This window comes from Mya arenaria, chromosome 3, assembly GCF_026914265.1.
Source record: "Mya arenaria isolate MELC-2E11 chromosome 3, ASM2691426v1".
Lineage (NCBI taxonomy): Eukaryota > Metazoa > Mollusca > Bivalvia > Myida > Myidae > Mya > Mya arenaria.
In genome coordinates, this window is record NC_069124.1 from 72,022,535 (window position 1) to 72,047,261 (window position 24,727).

Sequence of the window (24,727 nt, forward strand, 5' to 3'; positions counted from 1 at the left end):
TAGCCACTTGGTTCGCTTGTAATTATGTCAGTGTTTATTTGTAATGAATGAATTGAACATCTACTAAAATATTAATACAGTTTTTGGTTGATGGTAATTAAAGTCAGTAACGTGTTGTTTTGCTGGCTCCCAAAACTTGTAGGGCAAGTTCTATGTTTAAATTATGCATGTCATCAGATGGCTATTACACCATCTCTTCTACAGAAACCTTATGAGGTTGTCATAAAGTGTATGAAATAAGCACACTATGATGCTTGCAATAACTGTATACTTGTAAAGGCAGGCTACAATCATGACATATTATCTGGTTTTATATTTGAATGACTGGCTAGACTAGCTGTCTTATTCTTTACTTTACTGGGAATCCTTGTCATTGTGGGCAACAAAATGTCTCACAAGGCCTTTTTTTAATTATATGTTTTACGGAAGGCCAGAGTTGTGAAGTGTCAGAGGAGGAGGAAATAAAAATAAAACAAAAATTACATTTCTGGAATTTTATTTTTTGGTCGGGGAAAAAACACACAGAAAAGCAAAAGCTATGATGTATTCTCTATGATTTTCTTTTTTAATGTCAAGTCAATATGTAAGTGTGTGCACATTTGTTTTTGCTGTATCTGACAAGTTCACTTCATATTTTCATTAATCACTCTTTATACTTTGTAAATGAAGGTTTTCAACGAAAACTGGGTTATAAGAATGAGTATGTCGTTGGGCGGGCGGACGGGCGGGTGGGTGGTCGTCAAACATTGGTTTCTGTTCAATAACTTTAGTTAGCATTGATAGATATTGATGAAACTTGGTGTGTAGGTAGCTTATGGGAAGAGCTAGCTTGGGATTGCTTTTGAGGGGGGTGGGGCTAAGGTCAAGGTCACTGTTACTAAAAATAGAAAAATGGTTTCTGCCCAATAACTTTAGTTAGCATTGACAGATATTGACGAAACTTGGTGTGTAAGTTGCTTATGTGAAGAGCTAGCTTGGGATTGCTTTTGAGTGGGGAGGGGCTAAGGTCAAGGTCACTATTACTTAAAATAGCAAAAATGGTCAAGGTCACTGTTACTTAAAATAGAAAAATGGTTTCTGCCCAATAACTTTAGTTAGCATTGACAAACCTAAAGGAAAACTTTTTTGGCAAATACTATGAGGCCTAGTGCTAAAATATTTGGTGTGTAACATTGTCTATTGGTTATCTACCATGCTTATTCAAATTATGCCCCTTGAGAAAAATTGGCCTTACCCCGTGGGTTACAAGTTCATGATAAATACATTTTGTTAAAGCTGCACTCTCACAGATATACCGTTTTTACAACTTTTTTTATTTTTTTGTCTTGGAAAGAGCAAATATTTGCGTGAATATTTGCAAACTATTGATAAGAGATTGTTGACCAAAAGATCAGATCGCAGATTTTCATATTTCTGTTCAACAATTAATGTTTTATGGCTTTAACCGTTACTAACGGTTAAGAAAAATGCATAAAACATCAATTTTTCAATTTAAATATAAAAATATGCAATCTGATTTTTTGTCGGCAGTCTTAAATAGCTGGTTTGTATGGATTTTTCGAAATATTGGCTCATTCCAGGACAGAAAATAAAATAGTTGTCAAACTGTTCAATCTGTGGGAGTGCAGCTTCAAAATCTGATAGTTACGTAAAGTTTACTCTTGAAGCAAGGGCAGCAAGTCTTGCTATATGGTCTCCCTTTTTGTTGGAGATTGCACTACTTTCTATTTTTAGTAACAAGGGAATAGATTTTCAGTTTTATTAAGTCTTCAACATAGTCACTTCTAAGGTAATTATTGTTCTTTTTTTAGGTTCATAGATTTAAATTTAATAATCAGACTTTTCCATTGAACTTCATGTAGATTATTGTAAACTTCATGTAGATTATTCTAAGCTACAATCTTATCTTTTGTGTGGATAGTGAATAAGCCTTATATAAAGAAGAATTTGATTCTAAGAATTTGAAGGTGATGTTTTCCTAGTTGGTAAAAGAGATAATATTAGTTGAAGGTGCAGAATGTGTACTGATATTTGATTTTTAGAGCTTAAGGCAGTTTATTGATTTTATTGGATGGTGCACTGTTTGTTGTTTGTGTGTCTATACTAAAAGTTATTTCAGTGTGCAAGCAATTTAACATAGTTTTGTCAGTGTGCAGGCAATTGAACCAAGTCCTGTCAGTGTGCAGGCAATTGAACATAGTCCTGTCAGTGTGCAGGCAACTGAAAAGTCCTGTCAGGGTGCAGGTATCTGTATCAAGTACTGTCAGTGTGCAGTCAATTATCAAGTCCTGTCAGTGTGCAGGCAACTGAACAAAGTCCTGTCAGTGTGCAGGTATGAGAATCAAATTCTATCAGTGTTCAGTCAATCATCAAGTCTTGTCAGTGTGCAGGCAACTGAACAAAGTCCTTTCAGTGTGCAGTCAATCACCAAGTCCTGTCAGTGTGCAGGAAACTGTGACAAGTCCTGTCAGTGTGCAGGCAACTGTGACAAGTCCTGTCAGTGATTATCCAGGCAACATGTTTGACCAGTATGTTTTTCAATATTCTTTGAGAACAAATATCGAGCTGAATTGATTACAAAGGTTAAACTATTTTACTCAGGTGAGCGATTTAGGGCTATCATGGCCCTCTTGTTAAAAAATGACGAGCTTTTGTCATCACTTGATTGTCATCGTCGTCGGAGGCATTGGTTAAGTTTTGCATTTAGGTGATTTACATGGAAACTATCAAAGCTATCACTTTGAAACTTGGGGAACTTGTTCATCTAATACCCCTTTTCACATTGCGCCCTAAAGATGCCGAGTCTTACCAGTTTTGGGGGGTTAAAAACATGAAATTTGATGGATTTTGTTTTGAAAACTGGACTTCTTCTTTAATTTTAGTTGGATTGAATTCAATTTTTTTTCACAGACAATAAATGGATAATGCCTTCATTATCTCAAACAGGTTTTCGAGTCACACATTTGGAAGGGTAGGTGGGGGATATTTAAGTATTTTTGGACTTTGTAAGTTTTAGCTAGTCTGATATTTTATGTTTTGTGTTTGGGTCACTTACATGCAAACTATTAAAGCTATCAATGTCAAATTTTGGAATACCTGTTCACTATCAAATGTACAATATGAAATAAATAAACCGGTAAAGGATAAAATCAGACGAGCTTTCAGAACACGCAGGCAGTGCTCTTGTTTCATAACATTTTCATAAAAAATATACAGGGTTAATTAACTTCATTAATTGTCATCATTGTCTATAAATGAATAAAATGCCAATCATAAACAGCTATAATGTTGACTGTAAATAATTCATCAGGTAACACATCCGACTCGCGGAGTTCTAGTTAGAATTATATCCTAGACAGTGTCGAATATGATCTATTAATTTCAATCGCATTTTCGATTCATTGAGTTGATCAACATTTATTCAATTAACTTTTCGCTTCATTTCAATCAATTATTTGATCAACACAATTTTCCGAGTATAAAAAAGCTGCAATTTTTCAGGTCGAGTTCAGACATTTTTGGTATTATTGAGTGCAGTCACAATATTTATAATATTGATTTTAAAGTTTGACTCAAATAAGGGTAAAATTAAAGCGGCAAAAACTTTTAAGGTGAGTTTCTTTTGTATTGTATGTATGCATTTATCAACTTGAAGAAAGTGACAAAGCATATTTAAAATGTCAAGCATACAAAACATGGAACCGAACTATGGCATGGAAATATTTTGAAGAAATGTCAGCTAAACGACTATGGACATAAATTTGATATCACAGTCTTTAAGGGAAATACTGCAATACTTGGTGTATTTAGTGAAAAGTACTGGTGAACTGGTGTTATAGTTTAGCACAATTTGTCTAGCCATTGTGTGTCCCTGTCCTTCATTCAAGCCTGCCTGATTAACAGTACCCTAGGTACCTGAACCCCCAACAAATTTAAAAGCGATGTAGAGTTATGGTAGCATTTTCATACACGCAATTAAATATAAAGAAGTTTACAACACCTGTACCATTTTAAGGATAATCACAGGCGCTTAATTGTATGCAAGATTATTGTGTTTTATGGCATTTGCATGTTATTACTGATAAGACTAAAGTTGTAATTTTTTCACGAGGTAAATTGAGAAATAAGCCTGTTTTCTACTTAAACAATGCTCTATTAGAGACAGTAGATGATTTTAGTTATCTTGGTGTAATGTTCAATTATAATGGTATGTTTGGCAAAACTAAGAAACATTTGACTGATCAAGCACGTAAAGCTATGTTTAGTGTTATGACTAAAGTTAAGAAACTTTGTTTACCTGTTGATATTCAACTACAGTTATTTGATAGTATGTTGAGTCCTATTTTATTATATGGGTCTGAGGTTTGGGGATATGAGAATATTGCTATTATATCTCAATTTCAACTCAAATTTTACAAATATATGTTACAATTAAAAATGTCCACTCCCACCTTTATGGTGTTGGGTGAGTTGGGAGCTTGTCCTATTGAAAACAAAGTTTATTCCAGTATGTTGAATTTTTGGGGTAGATTAGTTAGTGGTAATAAAGATAGAATTAGTTCAATTTTGTATCAAACTATGTATAATTTACATGAAAAGGGTATTCTACATTGTGAATGGATTGTCAAAATTAAAAATATTCTAGATAACATTGGATGTTCAGAGTATTGGATTATGCAGAGTATACCTAATTTAAGTTATTTTAAGAATAAAGTGAAATCTGCATTGTATGATCAATATCTACAAAACTGGCATAGCAGTGTTTATGATTCTCCTAAATGTTTGAACTATAGGATTTATAAAATTGAAATGAAACTGGAGAATTATCTGCAATGTTTGCCAAAAAACTTGGCTATTGATCTTTGTAGATTTAGATGCCTAAATTTTAATTTACCTATTGAAAAGGGTCATTTCTATGGCATTGAAAGAGGAAAAAGACTTTGTTCTCTGTGTGATAGACAAGAACTAAGAGACGAATTTCATTATATTTTTAATTGTAATCACTTTATTTATGAAAGACGTAAATATGTTAATCATAACTTCTATAGATATCCAAATATTTTGAACTATAAAAATTTAATGTGTAGTTCTGATAAAAATACATTGATAAAGCTAGCACTCTTTGCAAAAATAATAATGCTGAATTTTATTTGAATCATCTTCCTTAATTTTATTCTAAAATACTTTTTATGATATGCTGATATGTTTGTTTGTATTGTTTTTATTGCTGTTCTTCTTCATATTTATATTTTTCTTGCTGTTGTATGTTTTGATACATGTTTTTGTTACCTCTCATGCCCATGTGGGCCAAGAGTATGAATAAAACTTGAAAAAAAACTTGAAAACCAACCACTTAACAACTTGAAGTACCCGATTTCTGATAAAGGTCAAGGCTAGAATGAAAAACACAGAAGTGTTTGATAATTGATGGGTTTTTGATTGATTTAATATTGATTTAATGATCTTGATTGGATTTTTTTTGGAGGGTGGGGGTCAGACTTAATGTGGGACTTACTGTGAAAACGTAATGACAGTACCTAAGGTAGTTGTTTCATGATGTTGTGCAGCTATTATTATCCCTTTTTAAATAGATATTAAAATGAGTGATTAAGGCACCCGAGTGCTACTAATTTACAGCCATAAAATTAATTTTTAATCAACATTCACAAAACTTGATTCATTTCAACAGTACAGGTTGAAATTTATTTAACTGCTAGCTTATAACGATTATGAGTCGAAATCACCAAGAACTATATGTCTGAAAGAAAATGATTGATTTGTTAAATAAAGAATCTTAGCAATAAACATATTTTTGCTCAATTTATTTGGACTGATATAGAAATTAACCTACTTTGTTTCAACTGAAAACTTTATTTGAAGACTTGTTTCATTTCTTTAGTTTACTCCATTCTCAAGAGAAAGGCTGATCAAGCTTATGGAAACTGTGTTGTTTTGATTCATTGAATAATTTATAATGTTATGAATAAATTGCAGAACTTTTCATATATTTTCTCTGCTTGAATTAGTATCTACTTGGCCACAGATGCAGACTCAAACTATTGCTCCATATTTGTGAAATAAAGTGGCACATGTTGCCTGGTACATAACTTAAGACAAAACCAAAACTTAAATATTTAATGTGTAATACTAACCTTAACCCAGTAATACATAGCAAGATTCTAATGTATTACACAACTAGACCAATCACAATCGCTAATCAGCACAAACTCAGTCTAAGAGACCAACCGACTATTTAGACCATTCTCTCAAAGTCCCATAGGTGGTCTGAATAGAGGGGTTTTACTGTATATAAAGTGTTTTTTCTTATCTTAAACAATTAAATCACAATCTTCTCCTTTTATAATAAATGTTACACAATGTACCATACAGAGGCTTGCCAGGGGATTTTGATATTAGACCAGGGGATTCTTATGCAGCGAAATGATGTGCAATATTGACATAATAAAAGACTAAATACAGAGGGTTTTTTTACTTTAAATACATTTATTTATTGTTTTAATAAATATACAAGATAAGAGTAAAGAACATATTAAAAAATGATTATTGTGTAAATTTATAGCATAAATATATAAAACATCAGCATTATAGAAAGGAAAACCATATCTGATTTGGAAGCCTTAAAAAGTTCCCTTAACTTCCCTGGCTATGCAGAAATGAATTCTAAGTTGGCGGGACATAGCCATAACACATAAATGAATAATAGTGAAAAAATAAAATAAGTCATACAGCACGAAATAATATTAATTATACATCAAGACATGCAAATTATTAACCCCCATATTAATTCCAGGAGCTCAATTTGTAAACATCCTGTAAATGCTAATTCTGTATGGAGAATCTACCCCTGTTATGTTTTTAAGTAAAGGGGAAGCCCAAATTTCAAGTAAAATTGTGCATACAAACAATTTCAGTTTTAAATTATATTTCACACTCATATGAAATCAAAAACAATTACAGAAAATCTAAGACATTCCAATGCATGACACAAGATCAAAGGCCTATCTGAACAAAGTGTAATAAACCATTTAACTGTGGAGTTGAATACACCAGTGATGGTAATAAAGTAAGTTACAACTGTGTGAGGTCATTGCTACAGTGGCACAAAGGTGACTTAGTAATTGTGGCCACAATTTAGTAACTTCTGGCCACAACTAAGTTACTTAAATGTATATAACTTGTGTCCTCAACTTATTAAATCGAGGCTGCAACTTAATAAGTAGCTTGTGGCCACTACTTAGTAACTTGTGGCCTAAACTTAGTAACTTGTGGCCTCAAGTTAGTAACTTTTGGCCACAACTTATAAACTTATTAACTTAAGGCCTCAACTTACCGTAAATAAGTGGGTATAAGACGATAGGGGGGTATAAGACGCAGGCAAAAAAATATGTGAAAAATCCGAGAAAAAAAACCATTTGATCTATGTTTTGGGTTAATTTAAAGGACGCATAGAAAAAATGTCAAAATTGTCTGCTGCGATTGGCCACCATGTTTGTTGACAGTGACAAATTATTTTTTTCGTGAAAATGGCGATGGTTATTTTTAAAACCATACATTACTAATAAAAAACAAAATATGTTTCATTGTTTATTCATTTCATATTATATAAAACATAACAAATTATTTAAAATTTGTAGCTGAATGGCACTGAAAAGTACCTTTAATGACAATTTGTAAGAATTCTTTCTGACAGTATAGTGTAAACGATAACCTGTCGTCAGTGTCGAGAATGAAAAGTTTAGTAATGCAAAAACCTTATATTGTACGGGTATGTTCTCAAAATGCCAACACCTACAGAACAGAATAAAGAGCGTGGCAAAGTGCGAAAAAACAAGACCATTATCACAACAGTTTGTAGTATTGGTATGTTAAACAGCTTATAAGGCAGTTTTTCACACCTTATCATACAACTGACAAAAAATATTTTGAAAGTGCACAGCTTTGCTTCTTTATATGCATGTTTAATTATTGTTATATTCAAAATAATATTGAATAATTTCGATAATTTTAATCGTACAATATTTTTTTTAAATTATAAACGTCTTAAGATATACCGTATCCCGATCTTCAACTGCCGTTTTTAACGGTATATACTCGATTGATATGACGCGAGTAACATCCCTTTCTACATAAATCTAAACAAACGATTGGCCTGAAATCAACCTCGGAAAAAAAATTCAAAAGCTTGTTACTGGTTATAATAAGCAGGCATTTTTTTACATTGAAATCTGAGGGAAAAAAGTGTGTCTAATACCCAGTCATTTATGGTAGTAACTTGTGACCTCAACTTAGTAACTTGTGGCCATGACTTAGTTTAGCCAATCAAAACAGCTATTTCATCTTTGCTGCTTTATGGCAATTACACAGTTAGCACCCCTGATTCTAAAATGCCATTTGTACCCAGCAAATGTGAACAATATTGATGTAGACAGGGATAGTCTTGTATCAGATTACATTCAGGAAGGCTTTCTTATGCTAATATTGTATCAGTTTTGATGAAAGGTCATGGAATTCAAATAAGTTTACGTCATTTGCACAGAGTACTGAGATCCTTGAAGTTAAGACAAAGAGAGTGATGCTCGTTCTGTTTTTACTTTGTTGTCAACGCGATGAAGCATTTTGGACGTAGTCATGGTTACAGAATTATGGGACACACGCGATGAAGCATTTTGGACGTAGTCATGGTTACAGAATTATGCGACAACGATGCTTTGTGAATGGATTGAGCATTATGTTTGAGTTTATCATCCAAGTCCAAAACCATGACTCGCCGCCATGACAGGGGCCTATCCTCTGTGTGACTTAGTAATTGTGGCCACAATTTAGTAACTTCTGGCCACAACTAAGTTACTTATATGTATATAACTTGTGTCCTCAACTTATTAAATCGAGGCTGCAACTTAATAAGTAGCTTGTGGCCACTACTTAGTAACTTGTGGCCTAAACTTAGTAACTTGTGGCCTCAAGTTAGTAACTTTTGGCCACAACTTATAAACTTATTAACTTAAGGCCTCAACTTACCGTAAATAAGTGGGTATAAGACGATAGGGGGGTATAAGACGCAGGCAAAAAAATATGTGAAAAATCCGAGAAAAAAAACCATTTGATCTATGTTTTGGGTTAATTTAAAGGACGCATAGAAAAAATGTCAAAATTGTCTGCTGCGATTGGCCACCATGTTTGTTGACAGTGACAAATTATTTTTTTCGTGAAAATGGCGATGGTTATTTTTAAAACCATACATTACTAATAAAAAACAAAATATGTTTCATTGTTTATTCATCCTCTTTCGTCTTCCTACTGCTTCCATCAGCACTAAATAAGGCCGATTTGTACAGGCAAAATATCTGAGGTATCTGTTGTACCATACTATCAACATTAAAAACCATAAAGCAGCAAAGATTAAATGGCTGCTTTGATTAACTAAACTAAGTTGTGGACATGGGTTACTTAGTTGTGACCAAAAGTTACTAAGTTTTAGCCAGAAGTTACTAAGTTGTGGCCTTTTTCTTAAATTCTGGGTGATATTGGGGACCAGGGGATGGGTCGAAATTTCATGGGGATTTTTCCCCCCATTGGGGGATATGGCATTCTTGATTGTACCTTTATATTCTTCATTGACTATGACGTATTTATTTTTATATATGATGCAAAAAGTCACAAATTATTTGTGTCCTATGAGAATTTAATTTTTTTACCAAATAACAAGCAGAAATAGTTTACTAAGTATGCAATATACAATGGGTATATCTAATGATGCTTGTTTTGTTACAGGAATCCTCCTCACCCGTTCATCACCATAGTAACAAACCGTCCAAGTGACTCCTGGCCTCACCTCGTGGAATATGTGACAAGGTTGTTCTCTGACAACAGGAATAGGTAGGGAAAGGGTGACAGATAGGCAGAATATATATCCTTGGTGTGTTTTATGCTTTCTTATTATAGCCTACACTCCTTAACAGGTGCTTGATACTTGTGTTTATCTGCTTTTTTTGCAAACTTGTTAAGCCCAAAACTGCAAGTTAAATTGTAATCCTTTGTCTAGTTTGATAAGCATGAAATTTAGGTCAATCTTGCTCAAGATCTGAAGTCTGAATTTTATCATGTACATTAAAATAGTAGGTCTTTAGTTCCAAACACAATCTGACTGACCAATCATGAAATTTCCAAATGATTTTGTGTATGAATAAATAGGTCATGAAAGATAAAAATGTGTCAGTAGGTCAAAAGTTAAAAAAACATTTAAATACCCTTGAAGTCCCACTTTCCTGAAAGGTATGTCTAATGTACATTGTTATGTTGGTTCAAACACTAGGTTAATTTTAAAATACTCTCAGATATACATTCAAAATGTTTGTCCTAATGATATCTAGATCAAACTCTTTTAAGAACTTGCTTTAACATTAAAGGCTATGTTACTCTGAAGTCCTTAGCAATGGGTCGCAGATGTGAGGCGGAACCTTCATCATCATCTTGTGTTTCTATTTCAGTAGATGTTCTGAACTTTATTTGAAAGTAATTAAATGAAGAAAAGAGAGCCAAAAGGAGTCTTTAATTTAGATTTATGTATCTTTTCAATGGCTATCACAACTTTTTCTAATCTCAGATGAGACATTACCTTTGATTGATATCATTCCATGGAAATTCATTTGCCAACTGTTAAAAAACATTTAATAATGCATTAAAGTTTTGAAAGTCTGTACTTTAGTAGCGAAAGAATTGTTTGAAGCCAAAGTGAAATGTATATACAGCAATTCATTTGGTGATTCTTTATGCTGTTATGATGTAATTATTGATTTTTTATTTTTCAGACTAAAAATGAACAGGAAAAGCAAATAGCCGCCATTTATGTCCCAAATGGTATTGCAGGTGTAAAAGTGATCAACAATAACTGGGATATCTTATAATGCTTATCAAACACTAAAGCACATTTTCTTGACTGAAAATGATGTTTTTAGGTTGTTTAACACTATTTATTATGTCAGATGTAACAAATTTGAGATGTTATGTAATGAATATTTAATAAAAATCCCTTAATTAACTTTTTATTGATTGGCAAATAATTCTGGATTGGTCTTGTTTGATTGCATGACAGGCATATTTGGCACAGTTTATTTGGTGCAATTGGATATCTCCTGTTGTTGGTGTCAGCATCATATTTGTCTGTTTGGTCTTAAATTTGTCCTGCTTTGTGAGATTTTGTAATTAACCGCCACTGAAGGCGAAAGGGATGTAGTAATGTTTAAAGCATGTTAGTGTGTGTTTGAGTCCCGGCAGTCTTGTCTTTGAGGTATTGACTTCAAACTTCAAAAACAAGAACCATAACTCTGGGTGCAGTATTATTTTAGTTATTGCCTTTTGTTAATTTTCTTTTTGTTGTTGTCTAGAGCATAACTTAAAAAGTCTTTTGAGGTATTTATTTCGAACTTTTGTTCAGCTCTGTCTCCTTTCGGAGAAGTACAGTGCACCGGAACTATAACTCTTGTTCCAGTAATTTCTTTTTTAAGTTGCCCTTTGTTAACTTTCATACTTATTTTCTGTCCAGAGCAAAACTCATAAATGTTTGAAGTATTGCCGGCAAACTTCATAAACAGATAGATCTCATTGAGGAGAAGTCCAGTTTACAAGAACCATAACTCTGGCAGCAGCATACTTAATTTTTGTCCAGAGCATAACTTGGAAGTCTTTGAGGTATTTCCGTCAAACTTCATATACAAATATATCACATTGAGGAGAAGAGCAGTGCACAGAAACCATTACTCTGGCTGCAGTGTTTTTTTAGTTATTTCCCTTTATTAATATTCATATTTATTTTTTGTCCTAAGCATGAGGTATTGAATCAAACATATACAGATAGAACCCATTGAGGAGAAGTGCAGTGCACAGAAACCATAACTCTGGCTGCAGTGTTTGTTTAGTTATTGCGCTTTGTTAATGTTTCCTTTGTAAAAAGGTTGATATACTGTTCTTAATTTAGCAAAGGATATGGCTGTCTGTAACTGTTTTTTTTCATTCCGAAAATGTTTTAACTCATTTAAATGACATTAGCAAAGTCCCATGTACTAGGCTTACATGTCATGCAAATTCTAGATAAAAGGCTTAAAAAGAAATGCAAGTTCCAGGTATTAGGCTTAAATGTCATTATGGTCGCAGTTAGAGGTCACCCTAACTAGTTCTGATTTCAGAATTGCAAGACTGCTGTTTTGGAGAAATTTTAATTATGTGTCACAAACTTTTGAACAAAAATACAAACACAATCATTGTGCTTTTAGCGTTCCAGAAGGGATCTTCCAGATGTTTGATCCGTTTTTCAAGTTCATCATGTTGGACCCAAAGCACCAGCCGGACTTCTCGAGACTTCGCCAGTCCCTACCCAGGGTTCTAGTCATCGGTGTACAGGACATGGTGGATGGACCTGCAAAGAAACAAGGATTCCAATACTTGATGGGCATTCTTAAGCATGTGCAGGTTATTTAAATTCACCTTGTGTTATTCCATTTTGCTCTGCTAATGCAATTTGCCTTTATGAAGGAAGCATGTGGGTTGCTCATGGAAATAAGAATGGTTCAAACTTCTTCCTGTTTCAAATTTACAAGGATGAAAAGTACAGCCCCTGGTAAACGGGTAAGCAGAAATCAATCACTTGGTCATAATGTGTTTCTTTCCAAAACATTTTAGGACAATTTTATTTGCGTCAACCAGGGTATTTTTCAAGTTATTTTTCTGTATTACATAGTACTGATTAGTTTATATTTATTGCTGATTCAATATTTGAAAAAAAAATCCGGTGTCAAATTTAACACTGATTAGAAAACAACCTACATCTTCAGTTATAAGAAATCATTAGTACTACTAAGGTTTAATCATTAAGAATTTTAACCTTCATGGGTAATTTAAAGTCCGACTTCCTCTCATTCCATACACACTTTCTATGTAAGATTTTGCGTTTACAATGTATCACTTAAAGCAGTTGTATTCTGCGTTAGTTAGATGAACTGAAGTAAAATCTAAATGACAAAGAAGGGCTTGTTCACTACGCTCACTCTGCCCATTCTCAATCATGTGGACTTAAATTAAGTGTCTTGATGATTCTTTAAACATCTGGATACTTCCAAGCTGTTGTAATTTCCATGAAAAAACAATCCTCATGGAATTAAAGGAGCTACAATGCTATAATGGATTTTGAAAAGTTTATTGCAAGTACCTTCTGCTGGTAAAATCTTATGGTTTAACACATCTAAGTCCCATAATCATCAGATGTAAACGGATTTTTTGTATGTATATCGATCCAGATGACTTCTCTTAATCTTTTTGACCTTTTTTAACCCACAGTAGGTTAAAAAAATGCATTTATTGCAATTACAAAATGCAACAATACTGAAAGCATAATCTAAGTTTTAATAGCCTGCACAAATTACAATATTATGTGACTTTCTGAATACTTAAAATTCTTTGTTGCTTTAGAAGTTTTTGGTTGAAATAGTTTTCCCAGTAATGTATCTAATAACACTTATTTTATCATTATTTTACTCGATGATGTTGAAATTGCACAAAAAAAAATATATTTATAGTATACAAAGATATTTTGGTTTTAGTGGAGTGTGACTGACCACCAGTAAATTTAAGAAAAGTAGATAAATAACATATGATCCAACAGACCACACAAAAATGTGCATTTTGCACAAAGTACAGTACCTGTCTGCGATTTTCCACTAAACAACATTGATAATTTTCATTCTAAATACTTGCATCACATTTATTTAAGAAACAGAAGCTTTATTTGCTTTATTTGAAATTTTTCTGTATTTCATTAGTTATTTCTCCAGTCTCATCTGGCAACTGCTCAGGTGCTGATTTCAAAGCGCTATGCTTCGCCCACTTATATACCTCAGGGCTTTTTTTTCTATCCTGTTTCACATACCACCAGGATCCACAATTGGCGTAGGAGGAGGGAAAAAAATTTGAAAACAGCATTTTATTTAGTTGTCTAAGAAGGCATGGCCTTAGGATTGCACTTTTCTTTTGCTGTGGCACTGCAGCATTTGTGTTAAAAGATTTAGAAAAAAGCAGTCAAATCAGAGAAAACAGCGCTTGACATTGTAATTTGATTCACATTTGTCGTTTATTTTAAAAGAGGGTGGTAGATATTTAACCTGTAGCCTCATGCACCAACTGTAACATTATAGGGACTATTTTAATGAAAAGTTGGACCTTTTTATTTTATCAATCGCTTGAATAATACTGAAAATGTTGCTTGGGCCAGGGGCAGAAGGTCCCTGGAAGTTTAAAGCCTTCTTAATTACATTTCAAAGCCTCTCCTGACATTAGTTTAAACAATTTCAAAAACAAAGCCTCATTGATAATTTATGAGCAAATGAGCACCTAGTTCACATGATCTTCTTTATGGAAGCTGTTGAAGAGCACTGATGAAGTACAGGTCTTTGCTTTGGTAATGAACTACTAATTCTGACTACAGTTGACTTTGAATTGGTGTGTAGGTGCTTTTGTGGCGGAGATTGATGACTATTCTATGGTCTGTGACTTGTCATTACTTTTTGTAGATTTAAAATGGGAACCCAAATTCTGTATGGATGTCTTTTTTTTCGCTGATGATTTCCTGACAATTTACTTTGCGACAATATACCAAATCACAGTAGAGGAAATGTAGCATTTTTAATTTTTATTTTGAATAAAGCATCGTGTGGACCACGGGAACTTCCCAACATTATATGAGACTCTATTATAGTTATATATATACACACTTTTATTTTTTTCTCTAATTATTTAATTCTAGGTGGCACTGGAACTTTAATGACCAAATGGTGATTATTTATTAGTTTGCAAAGTTGTTTCAATTGGGTAAGAATTCTTTTTTGCAGATTAAACTCACATTAACAAATATTGTTCTCACCATAACTCTTTCTTGGTAATAAAATTCCTCTTAATTGACATTTTACAATGGTGTTCTCCCATTATAATGCCCAATTAGTTGTTTGCTTTATAATTTAGAATATTAATCAAAAGAAAAAGTGGCAAAATTCCATTATTAAATATGTTTGAGGTATGTCTAAAAGAGTTTGTTGACACCTGTTTTTTTTTTTTAAATATATATAATGTTACCAAAGTACTGTTTTGTAGTTTAATATGTAGAGTTATTTAAGACAATTGTATGTTGGTGATATTTGAAAACAATATCTAGTAAATAACTTGTATGTGCATGATTATTTATCCAAAAAAGTTTTGTATGTTGCATAATTAATGATATTCTGCTAACACAAAAATGAGTGCGGGTTTTAAAACTGGTACTTTAGCATTTGATTTAAATGTATACTGATGAAATATTTAAATTAAATTTGGAAGTCAAATTTAAAGCGATTCATAAAAATGATAGATTTTGAAGCACACCTGTGTTTGTTTTTTCCAAAAAATGACTGGTCCATACTGGCCCCAAACTAATAATAAGCTAAGCTCACTATTTTAATTTTTTCATTATTTGCGTAATCATTACTTCCTGAAGAGTTTACATTTTTGATAGCAATTATCTTTATGATAATCACAATAAACCATTTCTTGTTTATCAAATTTCATTTTAAGTATGTATTTTGGCGTATTAAAATGAGCTACCGTAAATGACTGGGTATTAGACGCCCTTTTTTCCCTCAGATTTTGATGCAAAAAAAATGCCTGCATATAATACCAAGTAACATTTTTTTAAACTTTTTTTCTGAGGTCGATTTCAAGCCGAGATTTTGTTTAGTTTTATGTAGAAAGGGATGTTACTCGCGTCATATTGATTGAGTATATACGAGTTAAAACGGCAGTTGAAGATCGGGATACGGTATATCGTAAGACGTTTATAATTTAAACAAAAATATTTTTCGATTAAAGTTATTCAATATTATTTTGAATAATAAATTGAATTGAACAATAATTATACTTGCATATATTAAAGCAAAGTTGGGCACTGTCAAAATATTTTTTGTCAGTTGTACTATAGGTGTTAACATTTTGAGAACAAAACCGTACAATATAAGGATTTTGCATAACTTAACTTTTCATTCTCGACAGTTTATCATTGTATGGTTTTAAAGATAACCATCACCATTTCCACGAAAAAATTTTTTTTTTGTCACTGTCAAACATGGTGGCCAAAATGCCAGACGATTTGACATCTTTTCTATGCGTCTTTTAACCAAAAACAAAAAAGTTTTTTTCTTGGACTTTTCACAGATTTTTTTCCCTGCGTCTAATACCCCCTATCGTCTTATACCCAGTAATTTATTGTATTTAAGCCTGTAAAGCTTAAGATTATTGGTTGTCCGGTTAGCGCAGTAGTTAGTGTACTCGCTTCTCACCTAGGCGACGCGGGTTCGATTCCCAGCCGGGGTGCATGTGAGTTTGATTTGTGGTCACCAAGCCGAACAAGTGGGTTTCCTCCGGGTACTCCGGTTTACCCCACAACACAAGACCATGTTTTTGCGCAACATCGTGCCAAAAAGAGTGATTAGTATTAGTTGTAATAGCTTGTTTCTCAATCAGTGTAGAATTAAATCAGTTGAAACTAAGCTTAAGAAGTTTTGAGAAATTGTGGCCAGAACATCAGCAAACATCAAATTGAGTATAGTGTGGAAAAATTGCCTTAAAGTATATGTTTAATAAAAACATTAACAGAAAAAGATAAAGGGTAATACAAGTTAATGCAGATTATACAGGTTTTCAGAGGAAGGTAAAAACCACCTTTGTCCTGGTCAAGAAAATAAACACATTATCTAACCCTTCCAATATTGGCTATGGTTTATAAATTTGGCTAATAAATTTGATCAGCAGCAATGAGGATTATCCCAGACGAGATGGAAATTCATTTATTCGCTGCTTCAGTGATCACCACCAAAAGAGAGCGTGCTGATTTGATTTTAAGTCTTTAGGGAAAATACCTTTCATAGTCGTTTTCCTCGAAGATCGATGTTGATATTGGTCCTGTATTTATCTGGTGCCTAATACAAGGAGAAACTCACCACCATGTTTTTCTTCACTGGTAAATGCTCATACATTCTTGACTTAAATCAAGTACAAATGGGTTTTTAGATAGAAAGGATAGATCTCGTGAGACTGGGAGTAGAGAAGTAGATGTATCCGGTCTTTAAACATATATCTTACCTTAGATAATAGCTTTTATCAATAGTAATTGATGAAAGACCAGGAATTGTAAGAAACACATGTTTAGATCTTATACCAGAGGCTCATACTATCAAATAATTACATTTAAATGTCATTTTGCAAAAGAAACACACTCATACAATGTTTTACTGAAAATCCAGATATGCCTAGTAGTTGTATTTGTCTTGGATGGACAGGAAATAGACATATTGGTGCTAAAATCCCTAGATATTTCTAAATTTCCAGAAAATATAAGGATGAGAAGCATCGATATGCATGCCCCCGCATATGGAGTTTGGTTGATGTAAAGCTCACCACTTGGGGAAACTGTCAGCCAATAGACACAAGGTTTTATGTATATTGTATGTGACAATAGGTTTTACGTATATTGTATGAGACAATAGGTTTAACAAAATTATATTGTATGTGGCATTGTCTTGATTGTACACCCAGACAAATATATTAACCAAATTCTGCTGATTTCTCTCTATTGATATGTACTTGTTGTCAGATGTTTGTCATTTCTGTGATTCGTCCATCACCAGTAGAATTTTAGGGGCTTTAGCTAGACCAAAAAAATGTGTGTGCTAACAAAATGTCTAAGGACTCCCCGAAACTTATACAAGGCATGCTAATTTTTTAGTATTTTCCAGTGATTTTTAGAAGAAAAAAACACACACCATTTTCCTTAATTCAGTGTCTATGATGGAGCCACATTTGTGCTTTTATTTATAGTTGGAGAGCATATTTTGAATAATTTTCTGTATCAAAATGTTCTAAAGATAATTGTACAAGTTTGGTTTACTCAAGAATATTAAATAATCACCATTTGAGATGAGTATTTATAGATATAGCTAAACCTTTTTCAAAAATTATATCTTCTACTTCATATTCTGCCAGCTGTTTCTTAGTGTAGGTTAGAGTTGATTAAGTAATTTCTTGATGAATAAGTAACCTAAGGAAGCGTAGCGCAGTGAAGTGACCATAGTTTCTTATTCACGTAGAAATTACTTAATAAATTCTAACAAACTTAGTGTAAGTCCTTTCCAAATTGAATCAGCTTAAAAAATAAGCCGTTCACCTGTCAAAATACCTGTCAATTAATGCAAGATATTGTGATGTCATCTAAATCAGCGTTGACTCTGAAAATGAGCCTATGCGTATGCAAACAGTAGGTGTTGCTGTATGTGCATGTGCAGTTATAGAAATTTCCTTAATCATGAAGAGCCGTCTTCAGAAATAAGTAGCGAAAAATCCTTAACAAAAAGAAACGAAAATTTTAAAAATTTGGCGCTCCTGATTGGCTAACAATGTAGTGCAAACACTAAGTTTTGGCTATTTTGGTTTTTTTTATCATATTTGAGGGATATTGCTTGAGGATAAAAAAAATACAATTGAATATAGTAATACAATCATGTCTGTGAAGAGTTTATAGTACATGAAACTAGTTGAGGAAATCTATATCTTTGAGTCTAATACTATACAGTTGAAACCCGTTGGCTCGATATTCCATGGACCGGCCAAGCGAATGTCTCTGGTTACCTCGTTTGTTATTTGCTATGTTATCTCTGCAAGAGAAGAGTATTTATTGGACATAGTTACCGGACATGCATCGTAGGCTGTTCGCAACATGACACATTCTATACAATATAATAATAATAATTTAATTTTATTTTCTTACACAATGAAATATAAACACTTCTTTGTACAGTGAGTAATACAAACGTATAAGTTAGCTTGAACCGGTTTCTTCTCTAGATTACTCAGCATTTGACATTTGTAAGAATTTTTCCATTTGGAGAAGCATTCACTGCAATATTTTTTGTCAATGACGCCTTATCAAAATGCATTGAAATTAATACATGTATTGACATAATTTTGACGTCTGTACTCATGCCAATTAAAGACAGAAATTAAAATGATGGTGTGTCTGCTTAAACTGTTAAACTATTTGAATTTGATAAATATTATGATACCAAACAAGCAAATCTAATCGACTAGCACCTTGTGCTAAATGAAGCCAAGCAACACATCAAGGTGTGAATTTCTTACCCGAGCCCTTAAAAATGACATCGAGCAAAGCAAACAAAACAAAGTTTGAAATTTTTACTTTGGACTGCGAAAATGATATCGAACTTGGAGAAATATCGACCCTGAAGAGAAAAAAAAAATTGTTTCTTTTAATCTGGTTCAATTGTAATTTAAATAAAATCAAATCTAAAGTAGCGCATCATTGATCATTTGGCAATAAAAATGACTCAATAAAATTGAAAAAAGTAATAATTTACAATATCTGCGCAATCATTTTTCTGATAATTTGTATTAATTTGTACTCTGACAATCAATCTATAGTAGTTAAATACCAATAGTCTTCAAAAATGCCTACACATGTTCAATATTATTGTCAATTGGATTGATCGTGGATGGGCCATAGACGGAAGAAAAACATACCCTCTGCTTAAATTATTTTTTAAGTTCACAGACTGGCAATGTACCATCATGATTTCTTCAAAATAGTTTGGCCAATATTGCATGAAATAATTACCACAATCTCTTTGACATTAATTTCATTCCAGGAAATATTCTTAGAATCATTTTCATGGACCCATTATGTGAGAAAATTGCTGCTGGGAGAGGGAAGATGAAAATAAGCAATAAAATAATTCCTGAAAATAATAAGTTTCTACTACAAATCATAGTTTTAAAGTGATATTTGTGGTGCATGAATTGATGTGTTTAAAAAGAAAAAAAACGGAATGATGAGTGTCTTTGGCAATTTAATTGAAGTGCTTGAAGCATCAAATTCCCACCAATTACAATTTCTTGGTCAAAGAAAAATGCCCATAAAATATTTTCCATATTTATGAGAAAGCTCATATTTACTTTTACAACTTTTTTCTGAACTTTTTCAGGCTTGATGACATTGTTGGGGAAATGAGATTTTTGAGAATTGATGATATTGCATGGACAAAAAAGTTGTATTATTTTCTTTTATGATCAATGAGCCGTCATAATAATTGTGTTCCACATAAATACTATTCCGATACCATGTAGTGTGCACTTTAATAGTTGCAATGAGGTCATAAATTAAAACAACAAAGACAACGAAGGAGTTTTGCTTCATATTTCAATTTGTGTGAAGTGAGCTCTAATGTTCCAGTCGTAGGGTTGTTAAGTCAACATATTGCCATTAACTGCGTGATGTTTCCATAAACTTCATATTCATCTCATCCTGTCACGTCACTGGTCCCACTTCATTAGATATATATTTATATTTGATATTACTCAAGAAATTGCTCCAACTAAGGGACAAGTTCATAAATTGCAGAACAAATTGCTTTCGATGTTTTCCACATTGCACGATAAATTATGAAGTTCAATGTGTTTTATTAAAATTTACACTTTAATTGATAATGAAACCTTAAATTATAATAGCCCTGATTAATCATTTTTTGGAAAATTTTGATTTTAAATACCAACTTTCCCTCAAATAGGTCAAGTTTACACAGTACTCTCACATCCTTTATGTTTCTAAAACTCCTATGCAGTAATCTCCCTTGGCGAGCAGCAAAAAATCGAGTTTTGAACAATTAACATTAAGCTTAATTGTTTGTTTCGAAATTGTCACTCGAAAAAATGAATTCCAGATAATTCCCTGTATAATTTTTCTTATCCACGTTATGTTTTAACTGTTAAAGAGTAACATGTGTACACAAAAACAAATACAGTATATAAAGCCCGGAATTCACATAACATGCCGGTACAAATAAAAGGTGAATTTCATGCTTTTGAAATTCATGTATTAGACCATTGACTCTATTGTTTCCGAAATACCATATTATACTATGTATAGGATGCAAGTATAGATAGGAAGCTGGCAAAAAATTTGGTGAAAAAACCCCGGGGTAAAAACCCTTAATATATAAGATAGGATTAAGAAAACATAGACATGACATGTTTGTAAAATGATCTGCCAATAAACTTTCAAACTTGTACCTCATTTATAAACTGTATGAAGCAATAAACGTACAGTTATACATTAATCCTGCATAGCAATGTCCATGCTCTCCACCAGATCCTCGTGGGTATAACTGTAAGTTGTGTGACTCTTTGATCTGAAGCCGATAGAATATTGTGTGTTATTCAGTTGTATAAAATGGTGTTTTAATTAACTTGATGAAGGATTTACACTTATAGGCGTAATATATAAGTTTATGACCATTGATTACTACGGATAAATTAATAAGTGGTAAAATGCAAACATGAAGAAAAAAGGCAGGTTAAGCAAACACTTAAATAAAATGTAAAAATGGTAATTTTCTATGTATTCGGACAGCGAAAAAAATAATTAATTTAAGGTGTCCGAACTCTTAGGTGAATTACAGTAACATACAACAAAATGTTTTGTAAAATATTGAAATGTTAAAATGGAACAACGTTTAATTAATATTTACCTCATATCCCGATTTTCTGTTGCCGTTATAACTCAATCCAGTTAAAGCGCTGACTCACATCGAGCTTTTGTGAGTAGCGTCCCTTTTGTAAAGAAGTAAACACTCTTGTTTGTTTTCAATTTATATCTCAATAAATCATTTTAAAGTAAACATTTAATATATTTCTGCATGTGTTAAGTTGCGTGATTTTACCTACGTCTGTTGTTTTCTTCCGTGGACACAGTATCGGTACTTACCATTACTGCGTTCGTCTCCGGTCCAACATTTTCGGCCTGAAATGGACCTGTGAAAAACTGATAAAATCCTAATAGCATAGAAAGGACGCAGGCAATCTTTCAGACGATAATCTGGGGTAAAAAAGTGTGTCCTATGCATAATATAATACGGTAACGTGTGTATACTTTTGGTATAATTTTGTTTGTACCAGAGGATAAGCTTGGGAAAACCAGAATATTTATAATTCCAGGCTTTAAAAGTATTGTAACAATATTATCAACCATTGTAAATGTCCTTGGGACATATGTATACCCAACATGTTATCATTGAAATAATAACATTTTTTTGGTTTAAATCTACATACAAGTTTTTCTTCTGATTACATTGCGCCGACTTGATGATATGCATCAATTTTTTCTTCTCTGTAATCTATATCTTGAAGAGGGATTGTTAAAATTAGATAATAATTCATACATGCATACTTTGCAGACAAAATAATGCTTTAGTGAAAATATCTTAATTTGATAGTGGTACAATATTATTTAGAAGTGTTACAATATATATGAAAATATAAATAAGTCAAAATTTCTCCCAATCGACCAAAAAAATAAAAGAAATGATAGAACAATTTTCTTTTCTTTTTAAAACCGTTGTATATTGTCTTTTTTGCACATTGATAGTTACTTAAATAACTTTAGCAATGAAAAGTCACTATTTTAAACTGAAAACAACTCGATAAAATGTAATTTTATCCCATATTTAAATAGGTAAAATGATGTGTGTCATGTAACATTTTAATTTTTTCATTAATGAAAAGATTTTGTTGTATTATTCTGTTATTTTCATAACATGTGTTCTGTTTTACATGTCTCTTTGTTATACACTATAATAATAATAAATATCACAAACAGTTTGCGTGTAAAAGATCTATGTTTTAAAAGTGTATTGTATCTATTCTAATTGTTTCCAACCATGACATTCTAGTTCAAACACACCACACCAAAAAATAATTAATAACAGTATGTCTTTTTCACTTGTGTTTGTGTCACATTAAAATACACTTAAATATTCAGAGTTTCAACCAGAAATTCTTCTACAAGAACCAAAGAAATTTATTACACATAGTTTATCATCATATTTACTTCTTTACATACACAAGTAACTTTTTAAATGACTATTAATATTTTAACATCCTTTTGTTGCAGAGCTTAAATTTCTTCCACAACTGATAAAGTTAAGTTTACTTAATGCTTGTCAATGATTTTGAAGTTTTTTCGGTCATTAGATTCAATTTAAAATATTTTGTATCACAATCATGTATAAATGTTAGCTTCCAATGCCGACATTTTGTTTGGAAGGCATAATACGATGTTATCACAATGATCCTGATCAGCTTACATCATATTCATCCACAGTGAAAATCCAATTGAAATTGCCATTATAGAATTTACGCTGAACAGTATAAAATTTGACAAATCGTCTCCGAATCGTCTTCAGTTGTTGTTTTTTGGACACATGAAATAATGAAGTGGGCAGCCAGTGAAAAAATAAAAGATAATGATAGAATTTTTATTTTTATTTGGTTTTGGCAAAAAATAGGGTTGGCGCTCCCATAAACCACATTATAAAAAAATGCTGGCCTACAATTAGCATAGTTAAGGATTACAATTATTGTACAAGAATAAAACTACAATTAAGGTATAGTCAAAAACTGACTGTACTATCGATTACCAGTTACTTGAGTGGAACCGATTAGCGCTAGTCAAACTGGAATCAATTCCCAACACTAATGTATAGGATAGATGTTTTATACTGCCTAACACAGCTTACTATCTGTATATTGCAGTACAGTTCCCTTGCTTAGCGCAAGACTGTTGTTTTCTTGATTGAGTTACACTAAGTCTGCAAAACTGATAAAAAACACCCAATTTCCTATAAATTTAAAAATAACACCTTTGTGTCCCCCAATTGTAAATGACATGCTAAAGAAGACAGGCCAAGGAGATCTCAGTGGCTGTCAACTGAACTGAACTTTATTATTTTATTGTTTCTTCTGCTTTATTTTAAATTTCACCATTCCTGTGTCCAGGTGGCATTAGGTATTTCTAGTTTTGAAGTTAGACTGAAATTAATCCTCTGTTAGAAATGGACCAGTGTGAACCTGTTTTACACCCATGACCTTCATAAAACTAAGGTTCAATTACAGTAATATGTGTCCCCTCCCCCAGGACGTCTGCTAAGAGGAACAGGGTTGGGCTCTGTCCAATTGTTGAGGACATTATTCATATATGGTGATTGATATCCAGTTATACAGTTTTATCCCATTAGACACCTTCACATATCCCGGGATGTCTGCTATTGGAGCAGTGTTGGTACTGTCCTGCATATCTAGACATCATATTCTGAATGTGATTCATATACATCCAGTCAAATTTGATGCAATGTTAGGTTTGTTCAGCACAGTTCATTTAGTTCATGTACCTTGGGATGTCTGGTACATAAGGAGGGTAATGCCCGGTGTTTAAGGACATAATATTCTAGCCATGATGGATAGCCACTTTTATCCAACCAAGGCAATACACACAAATTAAATGCCTGATTTACTATCAAGTTTGGTAATTCTCGTTGTTATGTATTGCAACATCAACATTATGTTTATGACCACTGGGCATATAACACTAGATGGCAGCAATGTCAGGCGAAATGATTGTCCCAGTCTGCAAGAGTAGATTGCATAGTTGAATTTATTACCACATTGTCAACAAACGTAATAAAAAGCAAACAGAAGGCAGATCTTATGAGCAAAAGCAATTACATGTTAACATGAATGTACTTTCTCTTTGTACTTTCTCTTTATACTTGTATACAGAAACATACATTTC

General features: G+C 32.6%; 1 protein-coding gene across 1 annotated transcript in view; it reads left to right on the plus strand.

The window, feature by feature from the left end:
• The window catches only part of LOC128227477 (focadhesin-like), a 194,284-nt gene that overhangs the window by 93,011 nt on the left and 76,546 nt on the right, over positions 1–24,727 (plus strand). The window contains exons 6-7 of the mRNA XM_052938054.1: positions 9,793–9,897; positions 12,291–12,486. Of these exons, the coding sequence (XP_052794014.1) occupies positions 9,793–9,897; positions 12,291–12,486 (301 nt within the window). The remainder of the gene's footprint in view (positions 1–9,792; positions 9,898–12,290; positions 12,487–24,727) is intronic.